A 19061-nucleotide genomic window follows, 5' to 3' on the forward strand; every position below is an offset into this window, starting at 1 on the left:
TAGAAATTATATTAACTGGGTATTTGCCAGTAAGGGCTTCGGGGTCCAGGCCTTTCTTGAGAGCCTTGTGCCTGAGTTGCTGCTTCTGTCTTTCCTTTAACTCTTTAAGCTGAAAACAGAGAATTATTTTTTTATTTATATAATGATATTCTCTAAGAGTAAATAATTTTAACATATTGTATGATACTCACATCGTAGTCCTGACGCTTCTGACGCTCTTCAAGATCGTATTTCTCAGTCTCGAGCTTGACAATCTGGTCCCAGAGTTCCTGGGCCTTAAATCTCAGTTTGTCAATTCCTAGACCATCAATTTCCAAAGGCTTAATACGAATGCTCAGGGAAATTTTCTTTTCTTCTTCCAACTGCTCTTTCGTCTTGTTACGTTCCAGTTGCGCCGACGAGAGGTTTCCCTGATTTAAAAACGATAAAATGTTAGAAGAGGAGTTATAAGCCTAAGAAGTTCTTAACCAAATAATTTATATAAGCCAGAGGAATTCTGAGCCGAAGGATTAATAAGGGGCATATGAGTTATTATCCAGATAAGGTCTAAGACAGATGATTCATGAGCCTGAAGATACATGAACCCAAATCTGAGAGAGAAGACACTCAAAGAAACTTCCTCTTGTGTCAGAAGGATGCTTCTTGACAAAAATGGAATTGCCTCTTAAATGTAGGCTTAGGAGGAATTTAATTTATCAAATGAACCTGAGAAGTTATATCATAAATTTATATAACCCAAAAGCTAAATGAGTTATGTGGGTCCATAGAGTTATGAGTCTATAGAGTTCTGAACCAGAGAATTTGTGATTCAGAGGAGTTAAGAGTCATATAAATTCTGAGCCAGACATTAAAAGAAACTTACAGCTATACTGCTCTTAGTGATGGTGAAGTTGGGACCCTTCTTGCTTGCCTGGTCCTTCATTGCCTGCATCATAGCTTGACGTTTCTTTTCGGATTCCTCCAAACGTCTGAATTAAAAATTAAAAATGATTAGAAAAAAAAACCAGATAAAAAAAACTCACTAAAATCCCAAAAAGATAGCATATGCTTACTTCCTCTTTTCCTCCATATCCCGCTGTTTCTTCTCCTCTGCGAAAAGAAAATTTAAATTTAATTAAATCGTTTTCAGACACCTTTGATATTTTTTCGAAAAAATATACCTACCAATTTCACGTTGACGACGCTCTTCTTCCTCCTTCTTCTTTTGAGCCAATTTCTTCTCTTCCTCAGCGCGAGTGACTTTGCGCTTTGCTTGTTTCTCCTAAAAAAAATATTCATCATGAAAAAGATTGAAAATTTTGAAATTTAGAATTTGAGAAAAATTGTAATTGTACCTTCAAGGTTTTGAGCTCATCCTCTTCCTTGGATCTCTGCTTCCGCCATTCGGAAATGTACTCCTTGAGCTGTTCATCGAGATCGCTTCTCTTCTGTTCTTGTCTCTGTAGATTCATCATTATTATCATAGTGCATGGTTTTAAAATTTTCTATTAAAGTATCTCTAAAAACATCTTTTATTTTGAAACCCTCTGGATTTTTAACTCTTGGAAAACTTTTCCTTCTTTTGACAAATGTATTTCTTGTTATTTCTGAACATGCTTTTAGAAATTCACGTATGCAGTTAAAGAAATATACATACCTTCATAAACTCGACTCCCTCGCCGGCCTCCCTGTGAATTGCCGGAGCGAAAACAAAAGTAGATGTTTAGTTTCACCTGTCGATGCTACTCTCCGAGAGACAAAACTGCATTTTTGATCATCCATTTCCCCAATCCCCAATCTTCATACCCTTTTTTTTGCTCTTCTCTCGCATAAACAAGCAAGAAGACACAGAAACAAGCAAGTGTGAAGCACTCCCAAAAACAGATTTTTAACATACAAGGCAAAAAATTAATTAGATTGCTGAGGCACTGCGAAGCGTTGTGAAGTTTTAGATTTTTAGATAAAGGAAAATATATCTGCAGGAAGAAAAACTGCTTTAAAAAATTTCAATCAAACTTTATGAGGTTTCATCTTGCAGAAACAATTAGAGGATTGTAATTAGGAAAATGATAGCATCCACGACAATTGGAATGTCGTGTTTTTTGTTCCTCTTTGGTGTCTAGGAACCAGAAGATGGTTGCATTAAGAAAGTATACTGCCTTAAAAAATTAGAAATTTCAAATATATATTTGTTTGCAATATACTTATTTTTTGCAATCCTTTCTCCAGTTTTAAATGCATATAGCTCTTGCACTCACTAAAAATTCAGAGCCGAATAGAAAAGGGATATTTTGTCTAAAAAAATACCTCATTGAACTTTTTTTCAAATCATCAGATTCATATTTACAAAGCTAAATGCCTAAATCATAAGAGCAAATGTACAAACAGGCATTTCCGTGAAATAATAAGTATTCATTAACAATGCAGAATTTTGGGACACACAGTGGAGCACGCTGAACAGGATTATTGTTGCGATTATTGCAAAAAATTGATCTTGAACAGGAAGTAAATGTTCAAAAATTTTATATTAAAATGTGTGTGAACAAAACACTGGGACAATCATTTGGAGTGAGAATTGAACGTAAATCTTGCGTATATGTCAACACGTACAAAATCCTCATTCGTTAATGCTTATTAATAAACAAAAAATTCTGGACCATTGTTGCTTGTAAGTGACATTTGAAGGGAAGGGCGGGTGGTGCAAATTCATACACTTAAACATTCAATTAAGGATGTAGATATACCTTGCAGACAATTGATTTCAATTAAAAAAGACAGAAGAAGGAAGATCAATTTTAAGAAGTTTTGGAATTATAAATATACATTTGGGAAATCACATCACAAAATGCAGGAATTCACAATACTTGAGGAATATTCAATAAAAAAATAGACAAATCAATATTCATTTGCATACTCAGGAATGAGTTTTGACATTTAATTTCAACTATTTTCGAGTGTCAAATAACTTTGAATTTAACAATGAAAAATTTATTTAATAACACCTTCAAGATTCAGTTTTAATTTAAAATTCTTGAAACTGACAATGATTAATCTCAGGTTCGAAGTAAAAAGGAAACAACTTTTCATATTTAAGCCTTAAAAATAAAGCAATTGCAAACTTAACTCTGAAATAGTTATTATTATATTATATTAAATTATACTTTTTAGATTATAATGCATAAAATTCAAGCTTACAAATTGAACTCAGGAAAGGTTCAAAATTAAGTCATTTCAATTTAAAGTATTGAAAAATTCTAATTGCTTTCGATTTATCTCAAGTAATGGACTGTTTCAATTGAATTAGTTGCATACAAACATGGATTTTTAGGTTGGAAATATAATAGTTTTAACTATTCCATTAGAAAATTGTAAAAAATTATAAGTAATTTCAAAATTATTACAAGGTGGATTCTAAGAAGGACTCACACAACCCAGACCTTTGCATTATCGATTTTTTCAAACTTTGACTGCTTATTTGTTTAGTGAAGAATTAATAGATTTCTTACATATCATTGTACTTTTTCTATTTTGGACACTTTTTAAGTCTCTAAAACACGAATCAGCTCGATTTCAATCTAATTAACAAAAATTCTTTTTCTATTGTAAAAAAATCCCGAATAAAGCAAATTTCGAAATTGCAATTGATTCCAACCGCTACTCTATGTTTTTTTCATGTATATAAACCGAAACATTTGATTTTCTAAGAAACTTTTATATTTCTTTTAAACTTTTGTACTTCAAAGTATTTTTTTAGAAAAAAAATAATAAGACCTATGTGTTTTACATACATTTTTAAAGGAAATTATTGTGTGAAAATAAATAAATTTTTTTTAGAATGTAATTTTTTACTATTTAGTTCAATTTTTTCTTTAAGTAACAAAAACAATAAGTTTAAAAAATCTTTCTGTTGCTTTTAGTGAAATAGTGCAATACGTATTTTAGAGACTCAAAAAGTGTCCAAAATAAAAAATGTACAATAACTTAAAAAAAAATTTTGTCGTGAAGTCTTTAACAATATAATATTTTATCTAATAAACGAATAAGTAGCTAAAGTTTAAAAAAATCGATGATTTCCGGCGTGTAATTCACCACAAGTGATTGCATTATTTACCCAACTGTGCCTTTTAAGTAAGACTGTAATGCACTATACAAAATTCGAAAAATCGTGAATAATGTATAAAATTGTAAACTGAAAAAAGTGTAAAGGTTTATCTACTCCCTTAAATCTGAGGGGTGTCAGAATTGGCAGGGGGGGTGAGTGGCTGGTGAGCAAGAAGTGTTATTGACGTGTAACAACACCTCGAAAGTCAACTTACTTTTGGGATGTTCTACCCCTACAAAAGAGAAAGTACAGATCGGTTAATACAGTGGAAATTCGATAAGACGTTCGCTCACATTTTCGATGAACTGCGCAAAGCATTTTTCTTTTGGCATTCAATCTTGCTTTTCTTTGCTTTATATTTTGTTTGCGTTATCATTTTTTTAAACATCCAGCGGCTCTGCATTAAGAACAAATTTACATCGAGGTCACAGCCTGCCAATGGCTTATCAATATTCATGAATTAAAAAAAAAAATATATATATATCATACTCCTGACACGCAGGAGCGACCAAGTTTTTTAATCCTTCCCCTCGACCCAATTGGCAGACTGTTGACTTAAGAAAAAAAAAGTTGGCTCCGTTTATTGAACCAACTAGTTTTTTATTCAGAAATTCTTCATTTGGCACTGGCTTCGTTAATCCGAGCGATGCGACAAAGAGACAGAAATGTTGAGAAAAAAATAAGAAAATAAAATAAAAATAAGAGAGACATTAAGAGCGTTTGCAGAAAGAAAACTCACACTTAGAAACCTTTTTTAGAATCGAAAGAATTGTTTTTTGAAAGTCAACTTTTTTTCAACAAAAGCTTCTTCTAGGTGCAAGACAGTGACAGAAAGTCAGTGACAATAAAAAAATATCGATGCTTGCGGCAGTGCGTGTGCGTGTTTTTGTTTACGTGAAAAATATTCATAAATAGTGATATATAACATTTAAAGAAATAGTGAAATGCGTGTGGCTCGTGCGCTGAATAAGTGTGTGTAAGAAAGACGGTGGAACGACTCGAATAAAATAATATTTTTCACGAGGGATTTTTTTGGAATTGTGGGGGTGAAGGGGAGGGGCTCTTTTGTACCATCAACACAGCAGCGATACAACTAAAAAAATTCAACTTGGCAATAAAGGTCGAAAGAAAAAAGAAATTGTGAGAATAAGTGTTTTAAAATAAAACCTTTAGATTTACAAAAAAAGGCGTGAAAAAGAGATGAGCGAGTGTCTTTGAAAGGATAGAGTCGGTGGGTCGATTAATAATAATTACAGCAATTAATCGTACGGAAAATCACGTTTAAAGCTCGCCTGGCGCTAATATGCAAAATGCTTTCGATTGTAAATAAAAACTGGCTCGCAGCTCTTGCAATATTTAATTCTACTCTGTTTTTAGTCTTTCTAAAAACTTTTATTGTGCATTATTCTAGATTAGATGACAAATATTTGTAATACAAAGAGAATTTTTTATTTCAATTTTTTGAGTGGAAAATGCGGAATTCTTTTTTTTCCTGTTTCAATTAAAATTTATATATTTCGCAACAACTATAAATTTTTATCATTTATTGTTACTTGGAATAATTTCTTAAAATAAAGTGTATTAATGTCGTTGAAACTATTTAATAGCTTTTATTAGAACATTTTGAACAAAATTTTCTTACGTAATAATCTGAATTTCGACGAAATAATTATGTTTTTAAAATTCATTCGCATTATAAAATAATTAATTGGAAGGAACATTAAAAAATGACTTTTTTATCTTTGTAATTGAGGTGTAAGCGACCAAAACGTGATAAATCCATTTTTTGCAAAAATTGAGATAATGCTTTTTGCTGTATGTTTTGAATACCATCAATTCGATTATCAAACTTCAGTTAGGAAAGATGCTTCAGTTAAGAGTTAAAAGTGCCGCGGGATAAAAGTGCCACATTTGATAAAATATGGAATTTTAATGTCGTATATATGTTTTTATGCAAAAACTAAGCAAATACCTAATTTAATTTAGAAGCAGTGTTGTGGAAAATATACTTTGGCCGCTTTTGACCCCGCCCTCCAAATTATTTCTGTTGAGTATTATCGTATGTGGCACTTTTTCTGTCTATCCGTGAAATAAAATTAATTTGAAAATATATATATATATATTCTGTTCTAAAATTTAAGACGTAGATAGGTCGAACTTGTTAAACATGTAAGCACTTTGTAAAATTCATGAATACTTTTAATATTTCTCTTATAATATACAATAAGTTTAAAAAACTTTGAGTCTCATTTTTAAATTGAAAAATATAGTAATAATTTATAAAGACATCTTCTGATTTCATGTATAAACAAAAATTGGAAATTTATGTCACTAGAACAGGAATAATGAACTTGAACATGAATTTCATTTTATTAATGACTTTAAGAAAGTATTAAATTAAAAGGTTCCTCTTGCATTTCATTTGTTTAGTAGCCCAAGTAATTATTGCCTATTTTTAAATGAATTTCGATTAATTTGTTTCAAAGCACAATATATTCTTAAATATTCATAACTAAACTAAAATGGATTTTTCACTTTTTGTTCTCATATTCCGCAGTTCTTACATTGTTTGCGATAATTCATAACTTAAAAAAATTGAATTACCAGTACAATTGACCAAATATATTACAAAGAAAATAGATATGTAAAAATGTGCCAAAAAGTATCATTTATCTTCCATAATTCAAGAAAACATTGTAATATTTGCTTTATCTTAGCATTTCTACTACGATATTTTACTTTTTAAATTTATATTTTATAATTCAAAAATTGATATTTTATCATTCATTTTTATTGGCAATTTTTATTTAAAATATTTGTCATCAGAGTACTCTTCAGCAACAGGGAATAAATAAAATACAAATACTAAAGTATAAGAATTATAGCACAAAAACATTTCTCGATTTCACAAGATAAAAAAGAAATATAAAGTCAAAATTTCGTCCACTTCAAACTACTTTAAAAATAATAATTTCTCCAAATAAGAAAATGATGTGCGTGTGTTTTGGAAATTAATCAAAATATATCAGGGCATTTCTCTTTGGCATATTTCAGTTTTTATTTTGGTTAAATTATGCAATTTTATTTATTCCATTTTAGATAGGGCTTTAAAGCCCTTTTCTTCCTTATATTAAAAATTAAAAATTATCAATACTGCACTATTAATGAAAAGTCAAAACCTGTGTAGGCCAGACATATGAGCCCTTATATATTTTGAACCATTTAGCAACATGCCAAAACAATATTTACATTATTAAAATTATAAAGCCATTTTGTTTAAATATATTTTTTAATCGGTAAATTAAATGCGAACAATGATTTAAAGTAAGAAAAAATACAATTTGTTTTTGTGATAATGTATACATTTCATTTTGCTTCGGAAAATTAATATTTTTCGTAACTTGTGTCATCGAGTAAATTTCAATTTTATTTTTGATTAAATCGAAAAATGCAAAGTTCTCAATTACCAATAATCAACAACCGAAAATAAAAAAACATTGCAAATGTAGCAAATGACGTGAAAGATATGACGCAGGAACAACTACAGAATGTGACTGCGTTGGCCAACAAACAGTTTTTGTAAAGAAACGTATATGGCAGCTGTACAATTCGGCAGCAGCGACAGTGACAGATTGATCCATTTGAAAAAATTTATCTTTTCCAATCACCAATCAAATTATATTTGGAAAATTTGAAAATGACTATTTTTACTATAATCCCCCCCCCCCTTTCCGGAAAAACAATGTCTCACCCCAAAATTGGAAACGATAATTTCACCTCAAATGGCATTTTTGGTACAACGTCTGCGACAGAGAGAATTTTTTCAGCGGACGGACAAACTGACCGACAATACGGACAAGAGACAAACAAAGATATAGGCAATAGCAAATATTTTTGGGCACTTACTCGAACTTCTTCTCCGGCTGCCTTTTTTGTCATATCGAAACGATCGCGTCGCGTGCGCCGATTGGTTGATTGGTTGGTGATGATTTTGATTTGGTTTGGTTTGAGTGTGGTGTTTGTGATGAGAGAGAAATAAGATAAAAAAGACATAAAAACCAGAGTCAGTTATTGGCTTTTTATCGTCCGGGGAAAACATTGCTGGGGCGGTAACGTGGGTTGGTTTTGAATAGGGGCCGCGGGAGTGGGGGGGGCAATGACAGTGTTAACACGCGAGATAAAACGTTTCAGTGCGATTCGTTGAAAAAAAAATAAACTCGCTTGATAAAAGCAAATAGAGACGAACAAAAGCGCTGTGCTTACGGAAATATTATTTCCTGAACAGATGGTCGGTATCTCTGACAGGGAGTATTTTTATTTATATTTTCATTTTTATAAATAGAATGAGCTTCGAAAAGTGTGAATGAATCATTTGAGAGTTTATAGAATCGTCTCAAGTACTTTTTTGGGCAGTCGCTCTAATCTAAAAAAAGTGTCCGGTTTTTAAATGATATTATTTTTTGGAATTGTGGGCCCGGAACAAAAAAAAGGTTATAACTCCTTGGATATGGATAATTTTGTATCTCTTTTTTTTCTTTTATAATATAATTGGCTCTAATAAGCCGACAAGGAGATTATTTAGGGGAGTGTCGTATAGGTTGGAACACTGTCTATGTTGGGACAGCACATTTTTCTCAATTTCTTTGCACTGGTGCCAACTGTCATTACTGTCACATATTTGTATCAATAGTAATATTATAATATGTAACAGTAGTAACATGTGGCACCAATCCAAAGAAATTGAGAAAAACTCGCTGTCCCAAACTTACACTTCCCTAAATATTTTTAAAATTTGAAACAGTAAAGTTATAAGGAATTTTTTGTCATAAAAATAGACAGTATGAAAAAATGTAATTACGAAAACTATTGTTGAAATACCATTTTTCGTCAATTTTAAACTTTTTTATGAAACAATATATTTTTTCATTCCAGCCACCTGATATTTAGGACAACTACCTAAAATCTCTATTTTCCTACTTATTCTATTAATGGAGTAAAAATTGACTTTTTGAAAAAATCTACTTTCGACTTTTTTAATTTGGTCACTTTTTTTATAACTGTTTCAAAAGCTTTTGACCTTTTATAAAATCGTACCCACTTTGAAATGGAATCAGTTCTAACTTTTTCGAGTTTCCTGTTTTATATTTGATAAGAAGTGTCCATAATTTAATTAGCCTTAGTTATAATTAAATTAAACTGGCCGGCTTTTATTCTATGTTATCCGGGAGTGAAATTCGCATCAGTTCCTTCTGTGATTTGCTAATGATACAAAACGAAATCCATTTCAACATATTCGACGTACATGCGGTTTCTCAAATGTTCACTAATGTATTAATTTACATGGTACTTCTCTGTTTCGAACACGAGAGTATAATTCAGAATTGCCTGAATTGTTTTGTATATTGCATATTTTAACATGCAAGCTGTAAATTGTATATAATATGTATTGACTAAAAAATATACAATATACTTTGTTTATAGTGGTAAAATTATATGTAATATTTCACACTATGTATCATTCTTTCGCCTGACTGCGAGAATATTACTTTTAGTAGATATTTACAGTTTGTTAATGTATGATCAATTTTGTAAATCAAAATTTCCGAATAAGTAATTTTAATCTATGATAAAATTTATTTCTCAATGTTTATGAACATTAATAATAAAATAAAACCTTTTAATTGTAAATAATTTTTTAATATTGGGAAAAAATTCTGTTCATGGAAATTTGAACATTTTGCTGGTACGCTATAATCTGTAAAATCTTTCACACAAAAAAAGATCTGGAGGATTCGAAGAGTGGATTATTAAAATTTGATAAGATACATAGGAAAACTTAAAATGATTTTTTATTTTGAAAAATAAATTTCAAAAGAAAATTTCAAAAATATTTGCCAACATTTGAACAGATTTTAAAAATGTCAAACGAACATCTAGACTATTTTAAGGCAATTTCTTTAAATTTCCATTGAAATTTTTTAAAGAAAACTGAATTATTTAAAGGATATTCATAAGTTTTAAACGGTTTAAAAAGATCCGAAAATAGCTTGAAAAGAATTTTGGAAAAGTTTCTAGAGAGTGCAAGATTTTTCTTGAGATTCCTGGAAATATTTCAAGTGAATTCTAAACTTGTAAAGATTTCAGATTTTTTTAAACGTAGATTTTTTTAATACTTTAAAATAAGCGTTTGATCAATTTTGAAAGATTTCAAGAATGTAAAAAAATTATATAGCAGTTTTCTAGGAACATTTTAATTTTTTTAAATTTAATTTAACAAGAATATTTTAAAACATTTCAGAAAATTTTCAAAATTATCAAAAAATAATCCGAAAGATTTTAAAGGCTATTATTTTAATTTTGCAAGATATTACAAAAATATTTATAATTTTAAAAATTCTTAGAAGGTTTAGTAGTCTTAAACGATTAAAATTGAGTTAGAAATTTAAAAAGATTTCAACAAATCTATACAAAAATGTAGATTTCGAAACCTTTAAAATGATTTCTAAACATTTCAATAATATATCTCGAAGATTGTAGGGCTGTTTTTATTTTGGAAGATTTTTCAAAATTTTATGAAAAATTTGAGTCAGATTAGAAAATATTCTGGAATTTTAGAAGTTTTGAAGCGATTAAAAATATTTTTAAACTTTAAGAGATTTGCGAAAATTGAGCAAATATTTGTAAATTTTACCATACTCCTAAAACTCCTCAACTTATTTTAAACTAATTCAAATTTTTCCTAATATTTTGTACAATCTTTTGAAATAACAACATTTTCTGTAAAATGTTTTGGAGTCTTCTTGGGTACATTCTTAGGAAAATCATTTTTATATAACTTTAAAACAAACGAATAATAATAATAACTTTAGCTCTAGTTTGAGTGTTCAAAAACTTTTAACAATTAAATAGTTATTCCAAATTTTGATTGTACACAACAAATTATTTTTCCCTTTAATAGACTGATAATGCTAGTAAATTTAAAAACTTTGATGGAAAAGTTATTTCAGGAATATCTTTTATGCTAAAAGATGAATTTTAAGAGAAAATTGTAAAAGATTTTAAAACGTTTAAAATGATCTTCTAAAATTTCGAAAAAGAATATGGAAGATTTGAAAGCCAAATTTTATCAATATTTCAAAATTATAAAATTGAAAAAAATCTAGTATGTTTAAGTGATATTTAGAAGTTTTGAAAAGATTAAAAATTAATTTGAAACTTATAAAGATTTAGATTTTTTTTCAAATCTATATTTTTTGAGATTTATAAAAGAAACTTGTTAAATATTTTGAAAATCTTCTAAAGAATAAAAAAGTTTACCTGCGGTTACTAAGAAAATTTTGAAAGATTTTTTTTCAAAAATTCAATTCAAAAAATTTTTATTTTGTATTGAAAATGATTTCCCTCTTAAATTAATTGATGGTGCCAGTAAACCAAAATTCGAATGAAATTCGAGTGCGGTTAAATATAGGTCAAAAGCTTTTATGTTTACGAAACCTCCTTTCCTTAGAAAAAAGTTATTTATGGCCTGAAATCCAATGGATAATATTGAATGTGTTCAGTGAATTCTGAATTTTCTACATTGTCGAGCGCAAAAACAATATTTTTAATTTGACGATAAAAAAATAGAAGAATATACAGATTTATAATAGTTGGGAGCATTTCAAGTATTTGTCATTTGTCTTTTCGCCTCAAGACGAAAATACAAAGCTCCTGAGTGTTCGTCACAATGACTTGTATCGAGATATTTTTTCTTGCTGTCCTCGCATTGAGTTACTAAATTCGTTTCTGAGTAGGTAAAGCACAGCGCCATCCGGCCGCTCTATTTTAGTAAAGAAAACACGCTCTAATTTTAAACCGGCCGGCATTTCATGAGATAGTTACTGTTATAACACGCCGTGCCGTGTGCTGATCCGAATTACGTAATTTTGCCATTTTCTGAATTTGTCATTCCCAAAAATCGAAATTTCACACGGGGGGGGGGGGGCAGGGTAAACTGGACCGATTGCAAAAATCGAAATGAGAAAGAAGAGAGTCTTTTCTTCTACGAAAAATTCTCCAATTTAGATATGAATGAATTACTTTGAGGTTATTAATATTTTAAATACAAATTGATTTTTTAATTGGAAGCCTAGAGAAAATTGGATTTTTTCTAGTGGTGGAAAACATTCTGAGAGAAGGAAGGTACCAAAAATTATTCAGCGCTACCGATGCTATCGCGAAGGGGTTGCAACGCACGCAGTTCAATACACTTCGACAAGGATTGATTTTTCCATCCACGGTTAAAGTCGCAGAGAAGGTTGAAGTTAACAAAAATCAAGCTCGAAGATATAAAGAAACTGAAATAATGTAGATTTTTAATAAATGAGTCTAAAAAATTGGTATTTATGTTATTCATTTGAAAACTGAGAATATGTTTCTGTAATTATTGAATTTTTGACATTCAGAATTTTAACAGAAGATGGAAAAATAACTAAATTTTCTACTTCTGGCGACCGGTCGAGGTAAACACGCTACTCTACTGTTTAGCAAAACATAAAAAGAAACAATCCTCGACGTGGGTGGCCTGATGCCTTTAATGCAGTGGATGTGTCTGGAACTTACTTCCTGCAATCATAAATGTAAGAAAAGTCTTAGAAGGTGTAGAAAATTGGCTATTTTTACCCCACGTTTAACTAGACATTTTTTAATGAGGAATATTATTTTTAATTTTCATATTTTTTCCTTTTCTTTATTATTTAATTGCAAGTTTGATAAATTTCATTTCTCACTGTTTACTGAAATTTAAAAAAATTTTAATTTAGGCGACAAAATTAATAATTAATAACTTTAAAATGAAGAATTGTAGTGTGGAAAATGAGAATTGAAAATGGAAATTCCACTTTTAATTTTTTTTTTAATGATCATTCTTTAATTTATTTCAAAATTTTCATATTACAATATTTATTTTTCAGATATTCATTTTCATTTTTACATTTTAATTGTAGATTGAGAATTTTATAATTTCGTTTTTCTACGTTCACCGATGTCGATTTCAACAAATACATACAGTGTAAAGTCAAATTTTCTAAAAAATTAGAAATGAGCACAGAAAAATGAAAACCAGAAGTTTAATTTTTATGTACATCTTATTTTCTGCCTTTCAGTTTTCATTTCCGATTTTCATTGCATAATTTTCAGTTTTCAATTTTCATTACTTACTTTCCATTTTCCAACTTTCAATTCCAAGTAATCACTTATCACTTTTATTATTTACTTTCTATTTCTCAATTTTTATTTTTGGAATTTTAATTACTGCTATATAGTCATAAATTTTGAATCTTTACATTTAACTAATCGATTCTCTCTATTCAATTTTAATTCTTCAGTTTTATTATTTTTCATTCATTTTCAATTTAACCAACGGTAACTGAAAATCGATCAATGACAAATGAAAAGTGAAAGTTACATTTAAAAAAAAGGCGACTGCTGTTTTCTCAATATTCGAATTTTCTGAGTTTCTTATAAAATATCAAAACTGTGGAAATACAGGTTTTTCAATTTCTTACATGTAAAGTAAAAAAAAAGGTATATGAAAGACATCAAATTATTAGTTTGTGTAATCGTAACAATGTCATATACTATGTTATATACTACTATTTCCGCAAATCTCGTTCAAAAGTCCAACGCTTTTTTCTTTCACATATTAATAATAATAACTTTTTTTCTAGTTAAAATACTGGGGTAAATCACATTGAAATTTAGGAGACACTTACACTTCCTCGACCTCCTCCTCGCTGCTGTAAACAGAAGGAAACAAAACAAGTGTTAGTAACTTCTTAAACATGCCATTTTGCAATTACATAATGTAACATTATATTTCAGACACAAGGAATAACATTTTCCAATAATAACAAAAATCGGATACTTCTGTTTAATTTTAAATTTCATACAAGGGACATGAAACATGAAAAATATTGGAGAGGACAAAATTCAACAAATCTAAAATAAGGATAAACAACCAATACATATAGCAATCTGATTATGGGTGTAACAAAGATAAATGAATATTTTCATGAAAACAATTTGGGTCAAAACCATTCTTTATATTGAGGTAAGGACAAAGCTCACTTTTAGTACACTGGATACATAAAAATTCAGTAACAATTTTTCTGATTTACTTTGAATACCTTTATTGGGCCATCTATAAAAAATCGAACTTTCATCATTAGTCATTTGAATCCTGACGAAAAGAAGAGCAGAAAAAATACTTGCAGCTTTGCAATGATCGTAGACCTGAAATTCTGACCCTAGATTTTTTAACTGGGGTCGCATTCTTTATTTTTTCTATAAATACTATTTAAAATCTGATCAAAATTATTTATAAAAGAACATTTCTGTTAGAAACTTCTGGTTTATCTAGGGAATATATATTCCAATAAGATCCTACCATTATCGTTACATTTGACAAAATTCCATTTATTTCTCTTGCAAAATTAATTTCCATTATGACAATAAGTCTAAGTTTGCAATAGTATTAATAGCAGTTGCAGTACCTACTTTAAATTGTAAATTCGCAACGTAATAAAATAATTTTATAGAATTATACTCACGAGTATTGTTCCTCATCGTCAGACATGTTTGAAGGTATTTAGGTGCTGCAACACAAGAAAAGACAGTTGCACAAATCTGTAGAATTTCGACCACTAAAATACAATTGGCACCGATTCGTTTACCAGAATCTGAATCGAGGAGAATGGGGTTTGTCACTTTTAATTCCTAGGTTAGATCATCAACCCCAATTTGCTTCCAGAATCTACCGCCCCTTCTTGATTCATGAAACCCTAGGAGACTAGGATCAGTAAGAACTCCATTCAAGAGAATTTTCTAAAAAATTGGAAGAATTTATAGACAAGCCTGAGGTCCAGAAGAAAAAGAAATTAAACGAAATGCACCGAAACGTAATATGATATCCGAGTGGAGAAACAGTTTGCTAACCCTGGCCGAACAGTCGACGTTGCAAGCTCTATAAGGAGCCGACCCCTTCTAACTCTTCACGCTTCCATATCCCTAATTTTAGACTCGGCCGATTCTATCGTAGCTCGTCTCGACTCGTTCCGTCGCCTCGTCCCTGAGTCCTCGTTAAACGAAAATCGAGAAAAAGAATGCGAAATGAACCTTAAGTATAGAAAACTGTCGTCCCACAGGAATCCTAGAGTAATCCGATTTAAAACTCTCTTCCTACACTGAAAGGCCATAACGAGCACTGTAAAGGAGCATCTGAAGCTTTTGATGGGTCTATTAGATTTTCCCTGAAATGATGAAAACATCCTTGGCCACATCCTTGTGGGGATCTTATCTGATTATTGGAAAAACAATTTTTAGATAGCTCTTAAATTTAAAATACTTTGAAATGAGATTAGTATGTGACTAAGAGAAGCGGAGTAGTGAAAGAGTAGCTTTATGGGTTTCAGAAAATATCTCTGGTTCTGAAATAGCTTCACCTGAATTTGATGTGTGTAAATTTCTGATTCTGGAAAACAAGTAGGTGATTCTTTTAATGTGTATAAAGAATAATGATAATGATTCATCAAATGAGAAGTTAGCTAAGGAGTATTGAAGAGCTGCAAAAGTATAATCAGCAGAAGGATCAGAAGGTGACAGTAAGGTATTAGTTTGGTAAGAAATCATCAGCATATAGAGAATTATTAATAACGAGTTGATTTGGAGACTTTTGAAATCTGTAAATCAGCATGAAGAGAACTATCTTGATTCCATATGATGAGCCTAAGGATATCCTTAGAGTGTTTTGAAAATGTTCTCTAAACTCCTTTCTGCATATGATTATTTAGTGTTCCTTTCAGTAGATATTCAAATCAGGGGACCTTAAAGATTTATAATATTCCCAACACAGTAGGCAAGAAGTTAACCGAAAGGGAAAAGCCTTCATTGTTAAGCAACTATCAGTTCAGATAAACTCATCTCTTAAAACAGTCGGTATCAATTGTTCTTCATGTCTCTTTAAAGAGGGGGAAACGCATGGTCCACGTTCTGTTTTCTAAAAGAAACACACCGATTTATTATAGGATAAAATGAACATATTGTTCTACATTCTTTTTACTAAAGACGAACCTGAATCGGAAGAAGTGCATTATTATCTCTCTTCTGATGATCCTACAATAAAATCATGTTTCTTTACCAAAAATGAGTATGGGCTGTGTAGTTAAATCTCAGAGCTAACTTCAGGAAGTACCAAATCTGTAGATGACCCATTTATAAACAATCATCAGTTTATATATCAGAATGCATACGAATAGATGGTTAGATTATCTAAAGGTGATGGCTTCTTGTCTTTGAATGGCAGTTGTTGAGAATTCATCAGATGTTGTGGAATCAGATTATGAAGGGCTCTTAGATAAATAATCACCATCAGTTTCCAGACCAGTGTAGATGATAGTTCTGAAGAGCCAATTACTTACCCTTCCACTGAAATAGCATGTGAATCCTAAAGGTCTAATCTATGCACAATCCCTAGTAGCCATCTTTTTTTCAAAAATGAAATCAGCTAGTTGTATCAATTCTATCTAGCACCAAATTACTCTGCTACTAGGGATCACTTTCTTTCCAGGAAAGAAAAAATCCTTACAATCTAGAAACCCCAACTAACTTCAAATAAAGTTATCTGAACCGCACTTTAACCCTTGACAAGTTAGTTATCAGACAACAATCATCTTCACTTTATTCGTCAAGGATTTCTCAAAAGCACACAACAGATGCAAAGCACGTCTTCACTCCTCACTTCCACAATCCCATTTGTAAATTCCACTAGGTTTGATAAAATCCACTGATCTGGTAAACGAATCGGTTGCAATCGCGCACGGAGTATCGCAGATATAGGATGCACTTACACTTTGGGTCTAGGGTGAAAGAATCTAATGAATTTGAGTGGGATTTCTCGGGCCTTAGCCGAGCGAGAGGCTGCTTTGACACTACCGCGAGGGTTTCTCTGGTGGAATGTGGAGTCCGCGCGACTGCTACAGCGGCTCTGAAGATCGGCCTTTTCGCCCTGGGCAGAACCAAGACTTCGATATCATCCTCCACCTACTCCGCAACCACCTCATCTTTCCTTTCGGGGATTTATTAATAGGATTGTGGACTCGAGACTCTATTCTGATAGCCAGGGCGCAAGCGTGATGCGATCCTGACGCTACTATTTTTGTCAGCGGAGTTTCTTCGCTCAAGAATCACATCTTCCCAGCCCCCGCCTCGTATTCGCTTATTATGATCGACCGAAATCTTACTCCAGATCCACCCGCGGTCCGATTCGGAAACCCAGCTCCGGCCTAATTAGTTCGCTTCTCCAGAGATCGAGTAGGCGGTAGCAAGATTCCTGCTTACTCGAAAAGCTTCAGAGTAGGTGGAGGGGTCTTGAGTTTTAGAATTTGTTTTTCTTTGGACCTTGATCCTGCTTCCATTTCAAACAGTGTAGTTGAAGATTTAAGCTGGTATGTGTTGATAGATTAATCAGATTGTCTTGAATCATCAATTTATTAATTTTGCAAATTGGTGGAGTACTTTTGGTTAGGAAGGCTTATCTGAACGGGTATTACTCACCTGGATCTTTAAAAGTGATATAGTTGTTTGAAAACGTCTTGACATATCAATAAGGAGTAAGATTCTGGTAAATTGGGGACTGCACTTTTCTTGCCAAAATATCTCGCCGGACTAGAGGATATGAAGACAAATTCCTGTCGATATAAATTTGTGAGAAATGTCGGCAGGTTTTCGGAACTCATCAATGTTTAGAAATTGGGTTTAAGAATGTTGAAGTATTGTTTAATATTTAATTTTGTGTTGACTTGTATATTTGAGCTTCCTGACGATTTGGAAAATAGAGCATTGAATTGTCGATGACGGACATCAGATATGATAAAAGAGCGATAAATCTTTCCAGATAAATGAACTAAGAGGAACATTCTTGACATGAGGAAATTGAAAATTATAGTGAATAATTGACTGTCATATTGCTGATATGTGCGCGAGTTTCAATCAGCTTCTTCTACAGCAATATTGGTATAGGAAATACAGATCTAAAAAAATCCTAAGTCAAGAATTTGGTTCTCTATATCAATTAATATTTAATCAACTTTGTTCGATGCTTATTCTGCACAATATGTTGATTTTTAAGACCACAGAAATATTTACCCCTACTAAAAGTACATATTCTCGTTTCCAAGAAATATTTAGTCAGATGTACTTTACGCTTCTCTGAAGCAAGGAACCATATCTTTCCATCGAGTGTTTTCAAAATTTGGGAAATATTGATTGGAAATAATATTCTAAGGCAATTTTTTATTTTAAATCAGATTTTTATTACATCTGGTGATTCGTGCATATCATGCCTCAAAATTTTTTGTGTATCTCAAATATTTAAATTGATGATTATTCTTGTCATTTGTGAAATACAGCGTATTTGTTTTTGCATATACATGAACGAATACATTGTACGCATCAGGTTTTCCTCCTGCACACTGGTCTGTAAACCGAAAATGATTGTAAAATGATTGGAAAACATAATAAGAATAATGCGTGAAAAAAGCGTTGAAACTAATAAAGTATTGTCAAAAATATCATAATGATAATAAACAATCTGATTTTTGTACATTTTGTGCAATACAAATAAAACCATATATGTATACAAATTATTATATCAAAGTATTAATTTTGAAATAATAAAAAATAGTTTTATAAAGAAAGAAACACAATTGAAAGTCATCCTAGTTCAATGTTTATCCTTTTATGAGCAAAAAAGTTCAAGTGGAGAGGGTAGCCCCTAAAATGTACATAGTGTACTCAACAAGAAAAGAGTATGGGCTGCTTTTGAACCTAGAATGAGACAAAAATATTTTTTCTCATATAAAAACTCAAAAAGGCTTAAGCCAGTTTGACCTTAATATTGACGACTATTATTATAACTATTACTACTATTAACATATGAAGTTTT

The 19061-nt window shown here is 31.0% G+C and overlaps 1 protein-coding gene across 5 annotated transcripts in view; it reads right to left on the reverse strand.

Annotated features, from left to right (window-relative positions):
- Nucleotides 1-17140, reverse strand: part of LOC117173509 (troponin T, skeletal muscle) — a 23594-nt gene extending 6454 nt beyond the window's left edge. The window contains exons 1-10 of one of the 5 annotated variants that reach the window (XM_033362130.1): nucleotides 15056-15176; nucleotides 14794-14944; nucleotides 14671-14715; nucleotides 1637-1667; nucleotides 1335-1439; nucleotides 1165-1261; nucleotides 1053-1089; nucleotides 863-968; nucleotides 192-410; nucleotides 17-109 (exon numbers count right to left, since the gene is read on the reverse strand). In XM_033362130.1, the coding sequence (XP_033218021.1) occupies nucleotides 17-109; nucleotides 192-410; nucleotides 863-968; nucleotides 1053-1089; nucleotides 1165-1261; nucleotides 1335-1439; nucleotides 1637-1667; nucleotides 14671-14696 (714 nt within the window). In that variant the 5' untranslated portion in view covers nucleotides 14697-14715; nucleotides 14794-14944; nucleotides 15056-15176. Of the gene's footprint in view, nucleotides 1-16; nucleotides 110-191; nucleotides 411-862; nucleotides 969-1052; nucleotides 1090-1164; nucleotides 1262-1334; nucleotides 1440-1636; nucleotides 1668-4295; nucleotides 4314-7987; nucleotides 8076-14670; nucleotides 14716-14793; nucleotides 14945-15055; nucleotides 15177-16965 lie in introns of those variants that run through there. The other 4 variants (XM_033362132.1, XM_033362131.1, XM_033362133.1 and 1 more) reach the window with 4 other exon arrangements.
- Nucleotides 17141-19061: the final 1921 nt, after the last annotated feature.

The sequence above is a fragment of the Belonocnema kinseyi genome, chromosome 5 (genome assembly GCF_010883055.1).
Source record: "Belonocnema kinseyi isolate 2016_QV_RU_SX_M_011 chromosome 5, B_treatae_v1, whole genome shotgun sequence".
In the NCBI taxonomy this organism is placed as follows: Eukaryota; Metazoa; Arthropoda; class Insecta; order Hymenoptera; family Cynipidae; genus Belonocnema; species Belonocnema kinseyi.